The sequence below is a fragment of the Falco cherrug genome, chromosome 7, assembly GCF_023634085.1.
Source record: "Falco cherrug isolate bFalChe1 chromosome 7, bFalChe1.pri, whole genome shotgun sequence".
NCBI classification, from domain to species: domain Eukaryota; kingdom Metazoa; phylum Chordata; class Aves; order Falconiformes; family Falconidae; genus Falco; species Falco cherrug.
The window spans coordinates 36674734-36698242 of record NC_073703.1 but is presented as its reverse complement, the minus strand read 5'-3'; the positions used below and the strand labels follow the sequence as shown (position 1 = coordinate 36698242).

The 23509-nt window shown below is 45.4% G+C and overlaps 1 protein-coding gene across 1 annotated transcript in view; it reads left to right on the top strand.

Moving 5' to 3' along the window:
- RCOR1 (REST corepressor 1) overlaps positions 1-23509 on the top strand; it is an 89822-nt gene that overhangs the window by 47745 nt on the left and 18568 nt on the right. The window contains exons 4-5 of the mRNA XM_055715943.1: positions 16868-16920; positions 20913-21074. Of these exons, the coding sequence (XP_055571918.1) occupies positions 16868-16920; positions 20913-21074 (215 nt within the window). The remainder of the gene's footprint in view (positions 1-16867; positions 16921-20912; positions 21075-23509) is intronic.

Here is a 23509-nt window from a genome sequence, read left to right as displayed (position 1 = left end):
GCTGTTTCTGTTTGACCTGATGGTTGATTGGCATGTCAACTGTGGACATTCCCCTAGTCTGTCCCTCCATTACCCAGTGGCATCTCTTCCTGGGAGGCTGCAGCTGGCTCCCTGCTTTACATTATGCCTGCCTTGGTGCATGTAGAGAGAATTTAGACAGGCTCCTACCCCCTGCGGGGGGGAGGTAGAAGTGCCAAGGAGGGGAGATTGAAGTGCCCAGGGGATGTGGTGACAGGAATGCCAGAACTAGGTGAAGCAGTGAGTGCTCAAACATCCTCGTGAATGCGCTTGGGCAGACCCTGTGGCTGGGGGGAAAGGGAGGGTCCCTAAATGTGCTGCAAAACCTGATGCTGGGAAGGCAGCAATGTGCCAGCTGAGGCTCTGATGGAGGAAAAGTGCTGGTTGCTATGGTTACTAAGGATATTAACCCTGTGGTGTCTGGATGGGCAAGGTATAGTTAACTGTGCCACAGGCTGGATAACGGTTTGGGAGTGTGGAGCAGTGGTGCTCCACCCTAAGAAGCTATGAGTTGGTATTCAGGATCTCAAAAGCCTATGTGCCAACTAAGCCTGTAAGTGCGTTCTGGTCCTTTGTGTGTCAACAGCCGCCCTTGGGTGAGCGTGAGTTTTGGTAGTTGTCTTCTGCTGTGAAGGTGAGGTGAATGCTAGAATTTCTGAGGGCAGGTTGCAGGTTTAAGTGGCCAGTCTGTCAAGTTCAAGGGGTAATCTTTGTATAGAACATGCTGTGATGATTCTTTGGTTTCTCTTTTTAAGATGTTACACAAGCTTGGAAATCACCTTTGTCTGAATTTTCTAACTTAAAATGACTGCCAGGGTAGAGGACAGAGAAATGTCTGTCTTCTCAGGTTGCCGAGTGTCTGATCATGCTTGTGTGGCAAGTCCCTGTTTTCAGTGTGTAGCTGAGCCATAGCTGTTTTAAGAAAGGCTTCTGCTTGGACATGTCCTTTCCTGCTTGGCTCGCTTATTTTGTCCTGTGAATTCTGGGGACATAAAGCTCCATCGAGTATTGTCATCAGTTCTTAATTTCCTTGGGATGTCGGGTGCCCTAGCAATAAACAAACGCAAGTAGAAAACCACAAATGGGAGAGAGTAGACTGGGGAAAGTGTTGATCTTGAAATCTCCCTTTTATAAAATGAAGCCCCTATTTAACAGGGTGCATTTAGAAGTGGAAGGGATTAACGCTTCAGAGGTACCAGAGAGCCACCCCCTGCCCTGCACACAGGTACTCCTCCAGGCAGCAGCAGTGAGGGAAAGGATCAGCAAAGCTGCTTTGTGAGGCCCTCCTCTCCATCATGCTGTAAACAGGATCCTTGGAACAGTTGGAATTGTGATTTTATTTTTGGTCCCCTCTCTCCTCCAACCCCTGTTGTTTCTGTGACCTGGTTTATAATACAACCCCAAGAAAGATTATGTTGGTGCTCAGTGAGAGTGCAGCCACCTTGGTCAGGATGGGAGAGTGGGAGCTGCTTAGTCTGTGCCACCAGAGAGAAAAAAGTATTGTTGAACTCTTAGCAGAGCTTATACTGGCTTTTTGTTTGTGTGTTTTTTGTTTGGTTTTGTTTTTTTGGTTTGTGTTTTGGTTTTGGTTTTTTTTTTGTGGCTGGCTAAGTGCTGCAGGAGGTTTTGAAAGGAGAAGTGTATGTATTATGCTTTTGTTGTTGGGGTTTTTCTCCTTGTTTGTGCCTGACTTTTCTGTAGAGGTGTGTTTGGTTTGGGGTTTTTTTGGTAGTAGGAAAAGTGTTTGCCTTAAAAAATAGCTGCCAGGTGAAGCCAAGACTTCCAGGTCTCTGAGGGGTGGAGTTCAGGGGTTATAATTGTCACTTGAAGCTAGGTGCTTCTCTTTTGTCACTCAAGTGAAAATAGCAAAAAAAGCAAACCTATAATCTTGCTGTTTGTATTTCTAGGGAAGGAGCACATACAGTTTGTTGGCTGTCCCAGTGACAGCAAAAAGGATTAATGGAAAAGCAGAATTGCGTTTATGTTTATCCCTAATCCAAATTTCATATTATGCAGTGAACCTGGCAGCTGTGAAGCTTGGATGCAAATACAGTAGCTGAAGAATACAACTCCATGAATTCAGAAATGAGAGAACTGGTGTTTAAGATTCTGCTTGAGTTTAGCTGTAGGAATAATACAGTCGTGGCCACTTCTTCCAGCAGCTGCAGTTGCTGCATTTCAGAAAATGCTCAAAAGATGAAGGCAAAGGGATGCAGTTTTTCATTTTAGCTGAGGCAACTTTTGGTGCTTACAGTAGCAATGTTGCGAACAGCAAAAAGAAGATACCAGGCTTCAAAGGCTATGGGTGTATCCCAGAAATGGCTGAGTTGCCTCAAACTTAGCTGCAGTTTCCCCTTTGTTTGTCTTCTGGTATGCTAGTTGCTGTTGCAATGCTGTGTGGAAATCTCAGAGCAGCTCTTTCATCATTATTGCTGCAGGTTGATATTTCTGGATCCTGGATGCATATTTAAATTGAGATTTTTAACTCTTTCGTAGCAGTGGTTTGTATTGGAGCCAGGAAAGCAATTTAGTTAGAAGGGATTAGGGGGTGTGTTTGGATTGGATTTCACTCAAGGTACAGTGGATTATGTTTTGATTTTTTGGGTTTTTTTTCTGACATTAACACACCACCACCACCACCCCCCCCCAAAAAAAAAAACAACCAACAAACAAACCCAAAAAAACAAAACAACAAACCAAAACCCCAAAAACCCGCAACCAAAACAAACCCCTAAACCCCACAAACAAACATGAAGGAGAGAATATGTTGGAGAGCATTCAGGAAGATGTCTTATCTAAGGTAGCTGTTACCTTGGAAGTATTTTTGCTGCTGTGCTGGGAGGGGGGGCAGTCACCAGTTTCTTCATGTGCCTTGTTCTCTCCTGCCACCTGTTTGTTCCTCCTTTTTACTGCAATGTGAAACAGGCCTTCTCTGAACGTGTGGAGATGACCCAGTTTGAAAATGCTGGCTGCCACTACTGTTGCTGCTGTTGGGAGTGACCTAGTGCTGGCTCTAGGAAGAAGCTTTTTTTTCCTAACAGAAGTTTAGCGACAAGATGACGTGGATGTAATGAAGTGATGATAGCTGTGTTAAGAGTTACCCTGGCAGCGAGCCTTGATCTAAAATACATTTGGGAGCAGTCTTGGCCAGCCCGATAGGTGCTGCATGAGTTGTAGGACCAGTATAACGAGAACTAGCAAGCTGTAGCTACTTCACACTGCTTGGACCCAGTCCTGGGATGGGCTGGGTGCACTCCAGTCTTGCTGGTCTTGGTGGGAACAGCAGGCTTGGAGCATTTCAGAGGAATAGGTCGTTTTTTCCCCCTGGTCTCTTACTGTAGCCATGAGGGAAAAATAAGAAGGATCAGGGAACTGGAAGCTAACTTGTAAAAATTTATTTTTCCTTGGAGCAAAGTTAGTCAGCAAATGCACCGAGTGCATGTTTAGAGTGATGTGATGGGAGCTGTGCCCAGGCAGGGAGGAGCTCTTGTGTGATTATGTCCTCCAGTGGGGAATGCTTGAGGAGGTCATGGCCGTAACAGCTTGCTGTGATGAGTTCATATGCTGCTGAGTGTAACCTCTACAGAGGTGCTAGTGCAGGAGGCAGAACAGCAAGGCTTTCTCAAGGACATGTGACAGGGCTTCCCTTAGCATAATGGGTTTGCTGTAGCATTATTTGCTCTAACTAGGAACCACTCCCACTAGTTATTTTTCCTATGATCTTAATTTTGCACTCGGTGTTAAATTACCTTCCTGATCATGCTTCTTATGCAGGTTTGTATTATGGTAGGGTAGTAGTGAATCTTCTAGCACTGCAACGATTAGTAGTGATACATAATAACTTATTAAGGATGGGGCTTCTAAATCCTAGCTAAAAGCCATGACCACCTAGCACTGGTACTCCAAGATCTAGTTAGTGACACTGTTTTATCGTAGGCTTTTCTGCTCAGTCTTGGGCTCGGCCTTGAGGACTGAGGGCCTGTATGTAATCCATGTTTCAGCATGTGCTGTGTGAATCTGTAATTTGATTATTTTTTTCTAAGTTGACTTATTTTGTGGTTTTTTTGATACCTTAATATCTGTCAGCATAGCACTAAAGCATTGGTTTCGAGGCTGATATAAAGATTATGTCGTCCAATATCTGGCTGTGTAAGCTTGCTGTCTTTCTGCATGGATTTCTTGGAAGGGTCAAAAACATTTGTTTGTGCCTCTTTTACTTCCTGCAGGTCTGAAACCAAAACCAGGTGCAAGAACGGGTGTACTGAGTGTTAAGGGTTTCCCAAAGGCTGGCCTGCCTACAGCAGGGCAATCTGTGTGAGTTTGTGTGTTAGGTAGCTTTTGATCTCTGGTGGAGAAAGGGCTCTTCACCTAAACCTCTGTTCGTTGCCCAGCTGCTCATGTTGTGTGGGGTAAGGTACCAGGATTTTCATGAACCACTGCACCTTAACCTGTAGTAGGCACTTATTTATGTTGCCTTAGTTCATGGCCTGCCTTATTAAGTGATTAAGCAGCTGCTTATCAAGCAGAACTGTTCTTGCGGGAAGCAGGAATGGGAACTTCCAGGAGAGGGATGGGGCAGACAGCTGTGGGGCAGAGCCACAATGGCTCTCGAGAGAAGCTGTTCTCTTTAGGTTGTGCACTCTGTGCATTGGAAGTTAGTCTCTGTTGTTCTGCTTCCTGCTGACCTGCTCACATTCTGCTGATCTGAAAGTCAAGAAAACTGAGTCTGTCAAAGCAAGTTTGAGGCCTAATTTTTTCATTCTTAGCAGCCAGGTGCAGTAGTGCAATGAGTGGAGTTGTGGAAAGGCCCATACCTTCTCAGAAGGGGCCAGCCCCGAACAGCTGAAAACAGGTTTTTGACTGTAAATACAGAAGGGACAAAAGCATCTCGGCAATACTTGAGAAAATACAACTGAAGGAATAGCTTCCCTCTAACTTCAAGATGCTTTTGCTTAGTTCCTATCATTCTTCATCTAAATTTGTTGAAAGCAAATTTCATTCAACTTGTTCCTGAGTGCAGAGGCCACCTGAGACTATTTTACTTGTAGAGTTAGGTTTGGAAGTAAGGGGGCTGACTGCAAAAAAGTAACTGAAATAGTAAATGGTGGTTTTGTGACCTGGCCACTTGCAGAATCGCAGGGTTCTCCTGTTCCAGCTGCCGAGGAGTTGGATGTGGGCAGTTACAGCTGGAGGCTCTCTCCCCTCAGAGTGGCTCTCGGCTTTCGGCACATCTGCTGAGGGCAGCTCCTCTGTGTGACTCTGACTTGTCGTCTTCTCACTGCCTGCTGGCTTGCCCCATGCTTCCTTTCTGCCCAAGTGACATCCTTCAAGGAGGTAGCTAGGGGACAAATTGATCGTTTCTTTTGCTTTTGTATTTGTTATAAAGGGGGTCAGCATGGCTTCTACTCTCTTGTCATAAGCTTTGTTATTGGTAACAATAATAATGAGCTGTAATTTAACCTGATGGCTATTCTGCTCCAACACACCCCTCGTGTGTGCCCTCATGCTGCACAAAGACCCTGTGTCATGGGGAAGTGGAGTTCCCTGTGCTGTTCGGGAAGCCTGGCTCTGCTACAGTGCTTTTATTAGTTTGCAGTCCTACTAAACAGGGAATATCACAGTTCTGGTTTTAAACAGGAGCTTTTAAAATCTTTTGGAGGGTGGAAGATGGACCCTGTGGAAGGCTTCACCCTCTTCAGAGGGTTTTGAGTCTGGATATTCCTTGCTGGGTTTTGAAGCTGGCTGACAGCAGGTTGCTTGACCAGGCTTCATGGTAGTCTGCACCGACTGTTTTGCAGACCAAGAAGTTCAGCATATATAGTATGATGTGGATAAAAGCTGAGAATGTTCCTAGGTAGAATACTGCAGCCTTCTATCAGACTGCTAGTGGTCTGAAGTTGTGGTCTCCCATACTGACTCTGTCATCAGTGTGTGTCAGACTGTGTTTATTATTTATTTTTAATTAGTGAATTTGACTTCTGGAAAGGATGCATTGGATCAGGTGTTCCCAAGGAGTGCAAAAAATGACTTTTGTAAGAAAATCTGCACGGTGGAGGTTTCTTCTAATCCAAGATGCCATCTCCTGCACTGAACATTCTGATCAAATAGTTTTTAAAAACATTATAACCCTTTTCACCACTGTATTGATAATGTTGCTACTTGCATTCTTTGGGCATGTTGCTGTCTGTAGTTGAAGTATATAATCCAAGGCTATAACCTCGCAGTAGAGTTAACTCAAGCCATGGTTTGACAGCAGAATAAATCTGGCTTTAGGGCTTCTCGGACTGAATTGAGAGCACTGTGCTGAATAATATAAAGAGCTGTTCTGCTATAAACCCACTTTGTTGTTCAGGCGCGTGCTCTGTGCTTTTATCCTATCTATAACTTCCTGTCTCTGTCTTGGAAGGTCATATGTGGGAGTGAGTATTACCTCCCTGCCGGAAGATAATGTGTGCTGGTTTTATGTTCTTATGTGGGCTCCAAACCCAATATCAAGTGCTCTGGCTAATTACATTTAATACAGTCCAGTGCCTGTATCCGATTTAGGATCGGGTTTGCACTGCTGAATAATAGACATTCTCAGATCCTGGATGGTCACAGACATTATTACATCACTGGGTGATCTGATGTGGCTCTGCCTATATTGTGCTAGGTCCCAGAGGTAGTGTTTGCTCTTTGCTGCTGTCCTGCCAGATGTCCCTCATCCTTTTCTGTGGCACGTATGGAGACATCTGAGCTCTTGATACCCAGGGCTCTGTAGACACTGAAACCTGTGCCGTCCCTCCATTAAAGTGGCATTCAGTGCTATGGTGGAGTAAATTTTTAGCTGGAGGTTAAATGTGCTGGATGTATAAGAAGCAGTCTTTCTTCCCAGAGGGTCCTCCATGGATGTCCTTGCAAATGGCCGTCCACATGGCTTTTCTGAAGAGCAGCAGCAGAGAGCAAGAACGAATCAGCCAGCTGGCTTTCCTTATGGTAATCCTCATCAGTACACCGCCCCACACATATACATGGTGTATTGAACATTTTCTTGATGTGATAGTGTCAGCTGAGGGTGCAACTTCAGAAATGAACATATGCTAGTAAACGTTAGTAAAAGCTTTAGAAGTAACATGTGCCTACTAGCAAAAGGCCTTTCCTGATAAACAGTTTAAAATAGTTCTGGCAAGCTAGAAAAACTGCGCTAGATTTGTCAGTACACCTGTGTCTGCAGTACAGTCTTCTTGCTGGTATAGCGAAATCTAAAGGCAGATGACTCAGGTCTTTTAATAGTGGAGTTTCAACTTTGGACTTGCCCTTAGATGCAGGCCATGCAAAAAGCAATATTTAAACTAATAATGAAAGGTGGGGTGAAGAAATGTGGTGTTTCTTTGCTAGTTGCATAGTGTGCCCTACCTGGGTGGGATCTGGTTGCTGTGGTGGGAGAAAGGAAGGTGTATGGGGCTTCTGAAGGGATAAATCTCCCAGCAATAGGGTACTCCATTTTATTCTTTGTTCTGTGCTCTCTGAGGGTGCAGTCTCCAGGTGTTACTCTGTGAGTAACTCTTCCCTCACCAGTGCTGGTTTACGTGGCCGTGCCTGTTCCTGCCTGCCTGTTCATCCCTGCCACTGTGCTGTGCCAGGGCAAGGAACGAGTTGCACTTTTGGCTGAGCTAGTCTCATCCCTCGCTGGAACTAGGAGGGCTCGTCTCTTCTCAAGCTTGTGTAACCTCCCAGCAAAGTGATTTTTATATTGTATACAACATATAGAAAGTGTAAACGGTTATGTGAATAGCGTGCTGCTTTGGTGGTGGTCAGCTGTTCAGGGCCTTGAGCAGCTCCGGAGCTACTGCAAGAGAAGGGAGCAGCCAGTGGGGGCTGGCAATAGCAGGGACCACCGCTTGCTGCTTGGGTGAGAGGGCCCATGCATGCAGCAGGAGAGAGGGTTGGTTGTTTTTAGGCAGGGCAGTTTCCCAGTCTGGTTCCCTGGGTGTCCAGGCAGATATTTGTGTTCCCAGGTGGGAAGAGGTGGCTGGAGGCTGGGGGTGCTTAAGCTAGCCCTGCTGCCAGAGGAGACTTCTGATGCAATGGCAGCCTGTGGTCCTTGGTATGAGTACAAGAGATGATATACAAGTAAAATATGAGCTACAGGGAGGTGAGCGGATGGGAAGTTGAGAAACTGTGGAGTCCAGCGACTCAGGGAGGGTACCCTGCCCTACTGCAGGGTATTTTCTCTTGCTCCTATTCAAGTAAGCGTCTCCAGGTACGGTTGGTGTTCCTTGCAGTTGCATCTAGACTTTTACCTCACCTGCTGCAGGTGCGGTGGACTTGAGGCCTAAATCCTCTTATGTCCTCAGCTGCATGAAGTGATTTTTAAGTAGCCTTTGTGTCTGTATAACTCGTGCTCTCTGTTCCTAGAAGCAGTGTTAAAGGAGGCTTATGCCTGTCCAGGCGGGTGCAGCATAGGGCACAAACCACGGCAGTGCTCTGGCTCTCTGCTCCTCTCCTGCCTGTGGTACACATCGCATCTTGCCAATAATAGCTTTTCCAAGGCAGAATACCCTTTAAATAGGCAGGGTTTATTTCCTTTGGAGTGATTCTGCCCAGAAGAAGTGGTCAAGCCACCTCAATTTGATCTCTGCCTGCTCTCCCCCCTACTGTTGCAGCTGGTTTCAGCGAAGACTTGTCCAAACTCTTGTGCTGTGGGCAGTGTCCTCTCCTGTGCTGCGACCACGAGGTGGCAGGGTTGTTCCACGAGTGCTCTGAGGGTCGGGGGGACGGCAATGCAGCTGCTCGTTTTTATAGCCAAGGCAAAAACTGTGCTTAGTTGTTTGTCTACCGTCATAATTGTGTGTTTGAAATTTGGAAGAATTTCACATGTATGTGTCTAATCCGTGCTCCTTATTTTCTTTATATAATATTGATTTGTTCAGGGTCTTGACTGTTTTCCGTCCTCGAGAAGGATGGAGAGGAGGGGGAGATATGTACAGCAACATCCAGAATTCCTCACAGGTTCCAGCATTGATCAAACCCCATGAAGCACATTACTGAGGCTGTGAAGGCTGCTGCTTTTGTCCTCATTTCACCCTGTTCTGTCGGGGTATTGCATCACGTAATATGCAAAGTGTTCAGAGCTCCTGCAGTACCCCAGTAATAGGGGTGAACTGAGGTTGCAGCAACAGCTCTACCTCTGCATTCCTGTTGCTTTCTATAGGCTTTAGCACACTTGTTTCTGCTGCAAACCCTCCTTGGGGTCACTGAGTCCACTAAACAATGCGGTGCCTGTGGGGTCATTAAGGAGCAATTTGGGTAGTGGGTCATTAAGGAGAATTTTTTCCCCCTCGGACAGATCGTTTAATCTCATCAAATGGTGAGGAGGGGAGTAATTGTTTTCAGGCATTTCTCTTTTCAGTGTTCTCTTACTCCTCTGAAATTAATGCTCCTGTTTTACATCTCTGAATTCACTGTTCTAGGATGCGGGACTGAAAATCAGCAATGCAGTTGTTTGCTTATCTCTCCTTCCCTCTGTCAGCCAGGAGGGTCCCCTTTCTTTTGCCTTCATGAGGAATTCTTGCAGGAAGATAGTGAGCAGAATAAAGGGGTGTATGAGAGAGACTGCTGGAAACAAGACCGCATAATTCAGGGGGTTGATGGCACCATTTTGTTCAGAAATTCTCCTCTTTAGATGGCGGGGGAAAGCATCTTTCCCTACTTCCTTTTCTGCTCCCTTCCATTTCCCCTGTATCTTCAGTTGTGTTAGTGCTACACCCGGTGTCCTTTCATCATATCATTGTAGACCTCACTTCTTCCATTAGGGAGAGGTGTTTTTTGGCAGCTGAATGCTCTGTGCTCATCTTTGTTGGTTACAGTGTGTATGTGGGGCTCTGTCCCCTTTGCATCCCCATCTTTTGTGCTACTTCTGCCTTCCGGAGCGTGACTGGCTGTAGGAAGGGGCTCTTTGGGCCAGTGCTCATTCCATTTTGGCTGTGGGCTGGACAGGAGGGTCCTGCTCACCCCACACGGCTAAAATGTATGTAAGAGAAGTGTAGCCAAACAGGTAAAGAAATACAGATTTATGATTCTCTTTTTCTGTCCTTCCCCCCATCTGGTTTCTAGTAGCAACAAGAGCCTTCCTTCACAGGAGCAATGCATCTCCTGTGTCACACGACGGTCTCTATTCAAGTATCTTTGTCTTTTTGGCCTGGTCTGTGCCAAAATATCTTTCCAGCATAGAGAAATGAGTTGGATGGGAGGGAGGATGCTTTTTTGTCTGCCCTGTTTTAGGGAAAAGTTATGCTGGTAGGAGGAGTGTGAGGTGGCGTAGTTTATGCTGGGGGAAATGGGATGGGATTGCTTAGCTGCTCTTGCTTGTTCTTTTCTGGAAAGCAGCTAAGAGCTGTGCTGGCAAACTGTCTCTTTGGTGTAAGCCGGGGTCTGCCCCAGGCTCCTCTGGCTCTGAACTCTGATGTCTAAACAGATTGCTGGGTTACATGCTGACCGTGACTGAATGCCACTGAAGTGCAGTGGAGCAGAATTTCACGTGCCCGCTGCCCTGGGCTTGCTAGAGGTGCATGGGGATGGTAAAAGTGGAAGATGCTTATTTATCTGGTACAGTAAGTGAAACATTAAGCTTGTGGCAATTCTGGGCTGTGCTGGTATGGGAGACTAAAGGGATCCTGTGACTCAGCTGGTGCCGCTCTCTTTCTTGTTTACTTCATATGGAGCGGGGTGGTAAAGAGCAATCGGAAGAATTGCTCAAGGGATTGTCATGCCTCTCAGATGGTGCAAGCATCAGAGTGAGCGAGCCCACAATTAGCCAAGAAATGACAAGCAGAATGGGCTAGATTGTCAGTAACCAGGCAGGGAACAAGCCAAGAGTCGAGTATGATGTTTGTACTCCTTGTCCTTACTTCATCCACAAACACTCTTTTAGTGTACAGAAGGAGCACTGCTGTGTGCTCATGGTTGGTTTACTGCCTTATTGCCTTTTTCTTTCTTTTCTTTTCCTTCACTGTAACAATGAGGTGTAACACTGAGGTGTTGGGTTCCACTGTGGCAAGAAAAGCATTCTGCCTCTTTTCATGGTGTCTGATCACTCATAGCCTACCGTTTGGCTGTGTGGTGTATTGACTTGTTTCAAGAGAAATCCTGTTGATATTGATATGTGGGGACCTCGCTAATGTTCTTGCTCAGTTAGGAGAAAATGCTGTAATGATTTTTTTTTGAGGAGTGGGGACCAAGGGGGAGGAAGTATATTTTCATTGCTTGTAACATCTGGCGTAAGAAAGGCAATATGCTGGAAAGGAGAACGACCTCATCTCTTCTCTGTATATATTAAAGGATAAGATGCTGACCTGAAATTGGGAACTGTAGATCTTTCCACAGCAAAAGCGAGCTAGTTAATGCAGCAGTACTTAGCATTCAAGAGCTTAATTCAGCCTTGGACTTCAGAGACTTCAACTCCTTTCCCTCCCCCTTAGACAAAATATATAACACTGCATGTGCAATACCTGTCCTAAGGAAGCCAAGACCATCTAGCTCAGCTACAGGGAAATGCTGCACTTAAGATTTCCTGGCAGACTTTGATTGTGGTGTGGTTATAAACTCTGGAAGCACCTGAAGTCACTCTTCTTGCCCATGTCCTGTTGATGTTCCCTGCCTCTCCTGTTTGGCAAGTGGAGGGAAGGGATGCTGTGTGGGGAGGAGGCAGTTGCCTTCTCTGCTGTTGCGGCTTAACCCCAGCCAGTAACTTAAGCACCACGCAGCCACTCGCTCACTCCCCCCTTCACCCAGAGGGATGGGGAGGAGAATCAGAGAGGAATGTAAAACTCGAGGGTTGAGATAAGAACAATTTAATAATTGAAATAAAGTAAACCCCAAACCAATAATAACTATAATGAAAAGCAGGTAGAAGGGGAGCAGAATGAAATCCAAAGGAAAGGGAGAAAAGAAAACAAGTGATGCACAGAACAATTGCTCACCAGCTGCTGACTGATGCCCAGCCAGTCCTCAAGCAGGGATCAGCAGGCCTCGGCCAACCCCCACCAGTTTTTATCCCAAACATGACATCCTGTGGTATGGAACACCTCTTTGTCTAGTTCTGGTCAGCTGTCCTGGCTGTATCCCCTCCCAATTTCTTGTGCCCCTCCAGCCTTCTTGCTGGCAAGGCCTGAGAAACTGGAAAGTCCTTGACTTAGTATAAACACTACCTAGCAGCAACTAAAACCATCAGTGTGTTATCAGCATTGTTCTTGCACCAAATCCAAACCACAGCCTTGTAGCAGCTACTAAGAAGAAAATTAACTCTATCCCAACTGCAACCAGATCAGTATCCACCCCTTATTCCATACCATTTACATCATGCTATGTTTTCCGATACATCAAGCGCCACCTTTCCTGTCTTCTAACATAAATAAACAGATACCATTCCCTTAGTCTATGGACCATCCCTCTAATGTCTCTTATGGACTAAATGAACTGGGCATTGGGCTCCATCTGTTATAACAGTCTTTCAGGCCTGGGAAGATGGTGGTACAAGGTGTTGGACTGTTGCATTTTGAATCCAGTTCTGATTCTGTTAACCTGTGCTGATCTGTTTTCACCAGAGTCATTCTGTATTGGTGTGGTAATTGAAAAGGAGTCTGGTTCAGATCTTCAGCTCTGAAGCGGTAGAGATGAGAGCTGCAAGTGGTGTGTATATATATATAAAAGGCATATAGAAGTGACAATATAGAATATCATGTAACAATATCGCACAATTCAATTCATTGGCTGTTTTTGCCCAAAATCAGATCCCCTTGAGGCAGACTTTGAACTTAATCCATCCTTACGCATTATCCGCTAAGTACTTCCAGGTTCTTGAGCAAAAGCAGTTCTGTGAATGGGTTTGCTTTTGCCTGAGGCAGGAATGACCTAGACTGTTTTCCTAAGCATATTTTTAAGGTGCACTACAGGAACTTTATCGCCTTCTGCAGTATGTAAAAGCCTTGATTGGGCAGGGACAGCTTGGCTGGCAGATCCTCTGGTGTTGACTAAGCAAGTGGCCTTTGTGTATCCCAACACTTAAGTTCTGCCACCGATTGCTTTCAGTGTAGTCTTCTAACAGTCTGTTACATCATTCCATTTTCCCAGAGCCTGGTGCATGATAGGGGGTATAATATACCTACTCAATGCTCTTTGGCACAGGCGTCTATGAGGTTGTTTTGGAAATGAGTTCTGTTGTCTGATTCAATTCTTTCTTGGCATGCCATGTCACCACAAGACTTGTCTTTCAAGGCCCAGGATGGTGTTTTGGGCAGTGGCAAGGGGCATAGGATATGTTTCTAGCCATCCAGTAGTTGCTTCCACCATTGTAAGCACATAGTGCTTGCCTTGGTGAGTCTGTGGGAGTATAATATAGTTAATCTGCCAAACCTCCCCATATTTATATTTTAGTCATTGTCCTCCATACTAAAGAGACTATAACAGCTTGGCTTGCTTAATTGCAGTGCACGTTTCACATTGATGGATCACCTGTGCAATAGTGTCCATAGTTAAGTCTACCTGTTGATCCTGGGCCCATCTATATGTTGTATCTCTTCCTTGATGGCCCGAAGTGTCATGAACCCACTGAGCTATAAATAATTCACCTTTATGTTGCCAGTCCAAATCTACCTGAGCCACTTCAATCTTGGCTGCTTAATCCGTCTGCTGGTTGTTTAGGTGTTCTTCAGTGGCCCAACTCTTGGGGGTGTGAGCATCTACATGATGTACTTCTACAACCAAGTTCTGCGCTTGGGCAGTGGTATCTTGCCATAATGCGGCAGCCCAAATGGGTTTACCTCTGTATTGCCAATTGCTCTGCTTCTGCTGCTGCAGCCACCGCACGGGGCATTTGCCACCATCCATAAGTCAGTATAGAGGTAAAGTATCGGCCATGTTTCTCATTCAGCAACATCTAAAGTCAGCTGGATAGTTTTCACCTCTGCAAACTGACTCGATTCACCTTCTGCTTCAACAGTTTCTGTGCCTTGTTGTAGAAGACTCCATACAGCCACCTTCCACCTCTGATGCTTTCGTACAATAGGGCAGGAGCAATCACTAAACAAGGCATATTGCTTCTCATGTTCTGATAGTTCATCATACAATGGGGCTTCTTCAGCATGTCACCTCTTCGTCTGGTGATGTTCTGAAATCTTTACCTTCTTGCCAGTCCATAACCACTTCCAAGATTCCTGAATGAATGGGATTTCCTGTATGAGCTCGTTGTGTGATCAGTGCCACCCGCTTACTCTGTGAGCATCAGTTGCATGATGTGCGGAGGAAACCCCTCCTTTCAAATATCCAGCACTGGCAACTGGGACACCAGAAGGAGTTGTGCTTCAGTACCGGTCACTTCTGAAGCAGCTTGAACCCCTTCATAGGCTGCCGATATTTCTCTTTCAGTTGGATTACAGTGGGCCTCCAGTCTTCTATATCCCCAACTCCAAAAGCCCAGGGTCAACATTGAGTCTCCCCTGGTGCTTTCTGCCAGAGGGTCCGGGTAGGGCCATTCTCCCCAGCAGCGGTGTAGAGCAAGTTCTTTACATCTTGCCCCGTCCAAACTGGCCCAAGGCCTACTGCCTGAACTAGCTCCTGTTTGATTTGTTCAAAGGCTTGTTGTTGTTCAGGGCCACATTTAAAATCATTCTTCTTTTGGGTCATGTGATAGAGGGCTTATAATCATACTGTAGGTTGGAATGTGCATTCCCCAAAAAGCCCCAACGCTTTGATCGCATCCACTGGGATTTCAGAATGTCCGTCTTGCCATTATATTCCCAAAACCTGGATCTCCTGTGCAGTGATAGGACTTGACTTTGAAAGCTGGTTTTGCCATAAAGCAGAAGGATTTGGATTATTTTTCCCCTTTCTCAAATACTACTTGTGCTGTGTTGTCCCATGCGATGGTGTCATCAACATATTGCAGGTGTTCTGGAGCTTCACCCTTTCCCAGTGCAGCCTGGATCAGTCCATGGCAGATGGTAGGGCTACGTTCCCACCCCTGTGGCAGTTGATTTCAGGTGTATTGGATGCTCCTCCAAGTGAAAGCAAACTGTGACCTGTACTCTGCTGGTAAAGGGACTGAGAAAACCACATTTGCCATATCAGTGGTGGCATACCACTTGGCTGCCTGTGATTTTAGTTCACATTGAAGTCCTAGCGTATCTGGTACGGCAGCACTCAGCAGTGGGGTGATGTCATTCACACCACAATAGGTCACTGTTAGTCTCCATTCTGCGTTAGACTTGTGAACTGGCCATATAGAGCTATAAAAGGGTGAGTGGGTCCTGCTGATCACTGCTCGGCTCTCTAGTCAGTGAATCGGTTTCTGGATGGCAATCAGGGAGTGCGGTATTGCCACCGGCGTACCGCAGTGGTAGCAGTCGGCACCTGCTGTTCTTCTGCTTTCAGTAACCCCACCACAGAAAGGTCTTCTGAAAGGCTGAGCAAAGTAGACAGCAGCTTAATGTACTCTTGTTTCAAGGCAGCTATACCGAAAGCCCACTGATAACCCTTTTGGATCCTTGAAATACCCTCTCCTAAGATAGTCAGTGCCAAGGATACATGAAGCCTCTGGGCCAGTCAACTGGGATGTTTTTGCCACTTATTCCCAGTCAAGCTTATTTCACCCTCCAATACGGTTAGCTGTTGAGAGATCCTCCTGTCATTCCAGTAACAGTAATGGGTTCTGCCCCTTCGTAGCTTGAAGGTATTAGAGTACACTGTGTTCCTGTATCTGCTAGAGCTTTATACTCCTGTGGGTCTGACGTGCCGGGCCATCGGACCCACACAGACCAATAAACCTGGTTAGCCCTCTCCTCCACCTGGCTGGAGACAGGGCCCCTCTAATCCTGGTCATAGGATTCTCTACCAGGGCAGCAAGCAGTGCAGAGGAACGAGAATTCTGGCTGCGTGTACCCCAGTTCTAAGTCTTTCAGGGTACTAGCGCTTTGGTGATCCTACAGACAAACAATGTTTCCAGCATCTTCCACTCCATTAGGTGAAGCAGGAGTCTCACCTTTTTGCTTGGGTTTTTTTTTTCTTCTTCTTTTTTTTTTTTTTTTTTTAAGGTTGATATTATCATTATGGTGCATTTAATAATGACCAAACACAAGGGCACAGACTTAGAACACCACCGCTGGTACTGATTTTGATCCAGCCCTCTCAAATGGGTGCTGTTAGATACAATGTAAGCTCAGTCACTCAGGGTTTTAATCCCATCTGTACAAAATATAGCTCCTTAGGGCATCCTCACATTATAAAGGTTAAAAGCTTGTGGGGGTCTAATAATATATGGAGGTGGGGTTTGGTCCAAGATGAAAATTGCTGAGGCATAAGGGCTGAAAAATTTGCCAAGATCTCTGCAGTGGTTGTGCAAACACTAGGAGTCTGGCAGCATTGGAAGGTGTGGATTGTGTCTGGGGATTTTTGTTCTTAACAAAAAAACTGCTTTGGGGGATTTTTTTTTTTAAAAAAAAAACAAAGCACAAAAGCAAAAAAAACCCACAAAACCAACAAAAAGTAGCTGAGACAGTCATGTCTATAGTTTTGGTGAACAAGTCCTGAAATATTATATACTATGTTTCAGAAGTACTGGAACTGGATTGGCCATCATGCACCATTTAGGCTTGTTAAGGAAAATATGTAGTAGTTTGGTGACTGTTTTTCTTCTGTTTCCTTCCTTTCCCAAATTGTTGGAAACAGCAGTTATTAATGAGAGTTCTCTGTGGAGGATGCAATGACCATGATTGAAGTCAGAGCTGCAGGACTGGGTTTTAGACTGGAAAGGGGAAGGGAAGAAGAGATGAGATTACTGTATGAAATGCTCTTATGCCTTCTTTTTGTTTTTCAGTGGATGAATATATTGCCATTGCTAAAGAGAAGCATGGATACAATATGGAGCAGGTAACAACCCTTTGAATACTTCCTTTATTTTAAAACTTTTTTCAGCAGGTATTAAAACATGACTTAAAGTAGACTGCCTAGGGCTGCTTCTTCCCTTCAGCTGTGTTTTCTCCTCTCCTTCTTCTCCTCAAACTGACTGTTAAGAGTAGCCTGTGCTCTGGGGATATGGAGTTCAGCCCTAGTTTTACATTGAGTCAAAAGAAGAAAAATGAAACCATTGTAATTTCGAACAGAATTTGGCCATGAGCATTATGCTTCCTATGGTGACTGTCTCTTGAACATTTTCAGAACCCCTAAACAATGTCAAAAAGAGCGGTTTGTCTTTGGACAGCTGCCTGATTACATTGCAGTTTCCAGCTGACTGCTCCATCTCTGCTTCATGGATGTCTTGGCAGTTATTAATGAGCTATTGAACCATCATATGCTTTTCTGAGGCAAACGAATAACCATGGTTATTTACCTTCAAACTGAGCTGCAAATCATTTTGCATTTCATAGCTGAGCACCTCAAGATGTTGGTGCAGTAGCAGTGGATGACTTCACCAGCTGTCCTTGAAGCTAGACAGTGCCTTTAGCCTAGGGGTGGAAATCTTGGTCTGAGCAGACCTCTCCTTTCCTCTGCGTGGTCTAGGACTGTGAACTAATCTTCCATGTGTTAATTAACATCAATTTCAACACTCATCTAGGGAAATGAGTAGACCTGTGCCTAGGAAGCTTTTCTGAATTTTGCTGAATTATGCCCGGAAAGGGAGGGTGGGGAATCTCATGACTTACTGTATTGGCAAATTACGTACTGTCTCTACAAAGGGATTTTATGAAAACTTGAAAGTTCATGAAACTGTTCAGGCAAATGCCTGATTTGGATGGGTAAGGGTTTCTGTTTAAATGACTGCTGTCATCTTTGAGTCAGACTTTCAGTGGTTGACACTCGTGCTCAAAAAGACTTCTTGCAGAACAAGAACATTGAAAGTGAGATAGCCAGCAAAATTTCTAGCAAAACCAGGAATGATCAGACTTAATTAATTATAGTTTCTAAGACCAGAAAACAGCAATAAAAGGAACACAAAAGAACAAAAGGGCTGTGGACTTAAATGAAAATAAGGATGGTAGCTTACTTCAGGTGAGATGAGTATATCCTAGTATTGAATATTCTGGGTAATATTTGCCAAAAGAGGTGGTTTCAGGTTAATGAAAATGGGCTTCATTATTTTGGTGGAGAAGCGTTTGGAGAGTGTAGACTGATCCAAAAGACTGATCAAAGTGGAGCTTGTCATTTAAAAAAAACACGACTGAATTCTTGTGTTTCGATAAACTTAAATTTGACTCACAGAGACTTGCATTCATTTTAACATTGGAAATTCAGACCTTCCACTCATTCCTTGAAGTCTTTCTCCCAATTTTTCTCCTCTCCTCTTGTGTGGAGAAGTAGAAGTTATGGGACTTGCCACACCTGGATGTAAAGTGGCTGAGCACTTGCAAAAAAATGTCCCTCCTTCTAAAAACTTCCTTATTCTTTCCCTAGCACTCTTGTGTAATACTCTAGAGTTAAATAAGTTTCCCGGGTCCTTTGGGATTTCCTAGAGGGCTATGCTAGGCACTTCTAGGAAATAACTGGAGAGCCTCTATCTCGTATTGCTGTGGAAGGCATGTATTCATTTTATATTCTAGGGACCAAGTGTCAAGGCTTTCAAATGAGGATGATTTGTTGTGTCACCAAGGGACACTCTCTCTTCAGCAGGTATCATCAGAGTTGCTGTTGGCTGGATAATTGCGGACAAGCTGATATGGGCTCCCTGGAAGCCAGTCAGAGCTCGCTTTAGCATTTGGCCACAGTCTCTGGGCTTTGCTGGCCGTGGCAGCCCTTTCCCGTGTGTGCATCCCCCTGACAGCTGGTCTCTGGACGTCTGTGCAGGTGGCTTGACTGACAGTCATTGTACAGAGATTTCCTGTTCTTCTGTCTGTGCCCCTGCCCAAAACCTACCTTTGGAGACTACAACGTGCCCGCTTGCTGAAGGGCAAGCTGTCTGGCAGGGCAGCAGGGGTGTGTGCTGGCGCTCCTCTACCCAGTGGCTTTTCTGTCCAGCTGGCTGCATCTGTTCCACGCATGGCTCCCCATCTCTCTGTCCTTTCTCTCCCCTTGTCTGTGGCAGAGTGCCCCATTTGTTGGCTCTGCTGCTGTTGGATGATGGTTGGAGGCTTGGGCCTGTGCTGGTGGGAGTCCCTGCAGCCTTGCCAGCCTTAGGGTAGGCAAAGGGACGGCTGCAGCAGGTCAGTGAGCTCTGGCAGGGCAAGCCCACTTCAGCGGGTGTTGCAAATGGCTGTAGGTGGTTGTGCTGAGCTGTAGCAGTCATGGGCTTTTTGGAACAGTACAGCAAGTCTGGCTGTGAGCTGTGCTCTCCTGCCAGCCCGAGTCAGACACTCTGGGACGAAGGAGGCTGGAAAAGCTGTATACTCCCCTGTGGGTGAGTGGAGAGCTCCCTAGGACAGCACAGGGTGGAGGAAGAATACCACTCTCCTGTTAAACAAGTCTATAAGGAAAACCTTTTGTTTACTTTTTGCTTCATGTAAAGCCCTCAGCCCTCACCAGCACCTAAGTGGTATTTAACACTACCCTGCCCTCCCGGAATGTTTCCCTCTTTGTTTTTCCCTTGCTTTTTCACAAGGGTATTTGGTACAGCTCATATCTGAAGCTGAAAGGGATGGCAGGGGAGAGAAAACTCAGTCCTTTGTGACTGCAAAATAGTTTCTTTGGCCCCATGCTTGCCAGAGCGGATGGAGATAGGTGGCTGTGTGGCCCCTGTGACATCTTGAGTGACTGCTGCAACCAAGCCTACTACTTGTCCTGCATGGTGGCAAAAGGGAGGAGAGGGTGTCCTACTGAGAGGACCATAGGGTCAGGACAAGGTCTTGGATCATACTAATACGCATACTTTTTGCGGAATCTCAGGGGAGCAAGATCCCATAAAGGAACTGGTTTTTGCATAGCAAAGCATAATGGGGAACCCCCGAATCTGGAGAGATTTTGTAACTTTGAGTGGCCGGGGTGAAACTACTAGCTGAGGGGAACTGTGGCTGTAAAACCTGAGCTGAGTTTGCATATAACGAGCAGGTTACTCTGATGTTTTACTCAGCATGTTAGGGATTGTTTTCACTTTACAGCCATTGTGAAAGGCTGGTATCTAGCTCTGCAGAGTCAGGCCTTCCCAAAATGACTTGTGGTGCTCGCTGGCGTGCCAGATGTAGTGATGTGTCATAACGCACAGGGGCTGTGGACCCCTGGGAGAGAGAGGTGGCTAGGAGCGAGCATCCTGGAGATGGTGGGATGAGGTCAGTTTGCAGGTGGTGAAATGCAGCACATGCACGTTGTCTTTGGAACTGAGAATTAGAGACTGCAACAGTGAAACGAGGTGTCTTTCAAGGGAATAAACGAGTAGCCCCCAAAATGAGTGAGATTCGTTCTTCTTTGGGCCCAGCAAGTCAAGGTCGTGCATGCTCTCTGCCTTTCCTTCTTCCAGTTCTTATCTTCTCCCCGTTTTCCCCCTCCTCCTCAAAAAGAGCCCCTTAACAACCATCAAATCCCAGTCAACTAAACAGTCTTCTTGATTGCATGGGAAATGGAGTTGAGGCTGGACAGAAAGTAGGTTTTTGCCAGTGCTGGTTGTTAGGTAGTCTTCCAAAGTCTTTGCTTAGCTTTCCTGTGCATACCATGATCAGTGAAGTTAGAATAATTTCTTCAATTTTCTTCTTCCCTCTTACTGTTTCTACTCTTTTATTACATTACTACCTGTGTGGTCTGGATAAACTTTAAGTTGGTCTTCGCAACCTAGCAGGCACGGAGATCAGATTCCAGGTTTCTTGCACACAGAAATGTGTCTGACGTGGCTGAGAATTAAAATTATGTCTCTCTTTGCCTGAGAAAAATGCTGTAGCTCTTTCTTTGCATGCATATAATAATGTTTCTTGTGATTAGAATTGTCCCCTTGTTATTTCTAGGCCCTTGGGATGCTGTTCTGGCACAAGCACAACATCGAGAAGTCTTTGGCAGATCTGCCAAACTTTACTCCATTCCCAGATGAGTGGACAGTGGAAGACAAGGTCTTGTTTGAACAGGCCTTCAGTTTCCATGGGAAAACCTTTCACAGGATCCAGCAGATGGTAAGTGGTGTCACAGGGATGGAAAAGCATAACAGGCAGTTGGACCATCATCTTCAGTGCTGATTGTGCTGAACTCCTGTGTAATGCTTTTGAGAGAGAATAGGCCAAAGGGGATGTTAGAAGAAAGGTACTGCCATGAATAGAAAGAAACATTATTTCCAGAGTCTCCTAAGAAGTGTTTTTCTGAAGTACTTTACTGGTTCAGGATAAACATTGAGTGTGCAGTTTTTTTGGTTGGAAATTACAGTTTTCAGTCCCCTGTGTGCTATGGTACTGTTTGTCTCAGCTGGAGTTCAGGCATGGTCTGTACACACGTGCCCACCCACACACAGCGTAAAGATCATCTCTGTGCAAAGCTGATTTCCTTTCTTACAGCCTGCTTTTTAGGAATTCCTTTTATTTGACTGTGCTTAATGTGATTTGGGACTGTCAGTGGATGCTGTGATGGAGGTTGCAAGCATTCAGTCCTTTGCTTTGGGTTGGTAGTGATTTTTTTCTAAACTGTGACTGATAACTTCAAGCGTAGGTTTTTGCCTGAAAGGGAACTGCTGGGGTGTGGGCAATTTTCTTTTGAAAGAGGAAGAGTATGGGATGTAAAAATCTTTTATTTAATTATATCTTCAGAGTTTCTTCAAGTGGTTCATCACCTGAGTGGGAACCAGACTTTGTTCTTTGCTCTCCTTCAGTAAAGTGTCTCTTGAATGTTCCAGCAGGACCCTGTTATGTTGATTGTGACCCTTTGAAGTGAACCTAGGCTGTTGCAGTCTGTTCAGCCTCTTTAAAGCCCCTATGAAGGCCTGTGTTGCTGATCCTGCTGAAAACCAAAAGGTGACTTGCCTCCCAAGTGTGAGGGAAAACTGCCAAGTCCCTTTTCAAAAGGGCGGCAGGAAAAGGTTCATTCTTCTCATGTCCTCCTTGAATGTGCCTTCACTGGTGTGTGTTTCCAGATGTTCTTGGAGTCCTAGGGTCTCCCACTCCCTTGGGTCAGATGGCAGGGTTTGTGCATATTGTGGACAGCTGGTATAGATAGTCTGGAGAGTTGTGGACTCCTGAAGGGTGAAGCTGTTTTCTTCTTTATTCCTCTGTTCTTGCGTAGGGGGGAAAAAATGGGGAGGGGATTGTCCTGGAGGAAGAAAAAGAGAACGTAAAGCCTGTCCCGTTGCTTGGTTAAATGCCAAAGCAAGAAATTTGCCATTTGGTTTTTGTGCAGAAGCATGAATCTGTCCCGGAGTGAAGTGCATTCCAATACAGGAATGGCAAGCTCATGTGCTGTTCTCTAGGTAATGATACTTTTTTTATGGTTGCTCCCAGAAAAATCATCCTGCATGAAAGGAATTAAATGGCATGAAGCTATGTGTTTAGCAGGGGACAAGAATCAATGGCTCGGGAGCACGTTAGTTGTTAGCTTATATATGCTGCCTCATTAGCACCAGTGCAGCTTGGAACTGAGGGGAAAAATTATCGAAGCCAGTGAATGAGAAGTGAGTTACGTTATTTACTGGAGCTGGTGCTGATATTTTGGCACTCCTAGCATATGATTGTAGCCAAGTGGATGTTTGTCACGAACAGCCTTGTCCCTGAGTTTGTTCTGTGGAACCCATTTAATTCCAGTGTACCAGCCTGCTGCATGGTTGTTGGCAACACAACGTTGACATAGCACCTGTGCTTTGCCAGTGCAGATGGATTTATGCCTGTGTGCAGCTCTGTGCCAGGGTAGCAGCTCTAGTGTGATCCATTATTAGGACCTAAAGTCAACCTGCAATCTGAGAACCAGGCTTGTCTCAAGTGAAGACTTAAACTGCAGTATCTGAATAAGAGAGATCTGGCTCTTGCTTACAGTTTTGTTTTCCTCTCCACCTGTCCTGCCCTCTAAGCTGAATCAGACACTTAACTGAAACATGTTTTATTCAGCAAGAAAGGTTGGACTTTTACCTTGTAGAACTCTTGTATAAGAACATCCATGCAGAGTACCTCAGAAGTAGGGAATTAGTTGTACGTTTTACACTTTTTGGAGGCAGACTTTTCATTCATAACTACGGGGCAATGACATTAGTGTAAGAGGACAAAGCAAAATCAATTGAGACTTGTTTTCCTATATCCTCAGTCTACCATACAGTAATGTTCCACCTTTTGAAAATGTCTTTTGTTGAGACCTTTGAATAGACTTAATCATGTGAATGGTGTGAATAAGACTTTTTTTAACCAAACATCAAAGATACGCTTGGGATGTAGCCTGCAATTCAGCAGTTCCTGTGGTTGCTTACACATGCCTGTGTTAGCTTTTAAAACTGTTATCTTAGCTTCAGGGCCCCATTTGGGATTTGCTTTTGCTATGGTCCTCTATTCTGAAGGGAACCAGCTACCTGGCTGGTAAGTGGAGGCTTGCTGAGATGCTCTTTAGAGATTTTGATGTCCTAAACAGTGGGCACTAACCT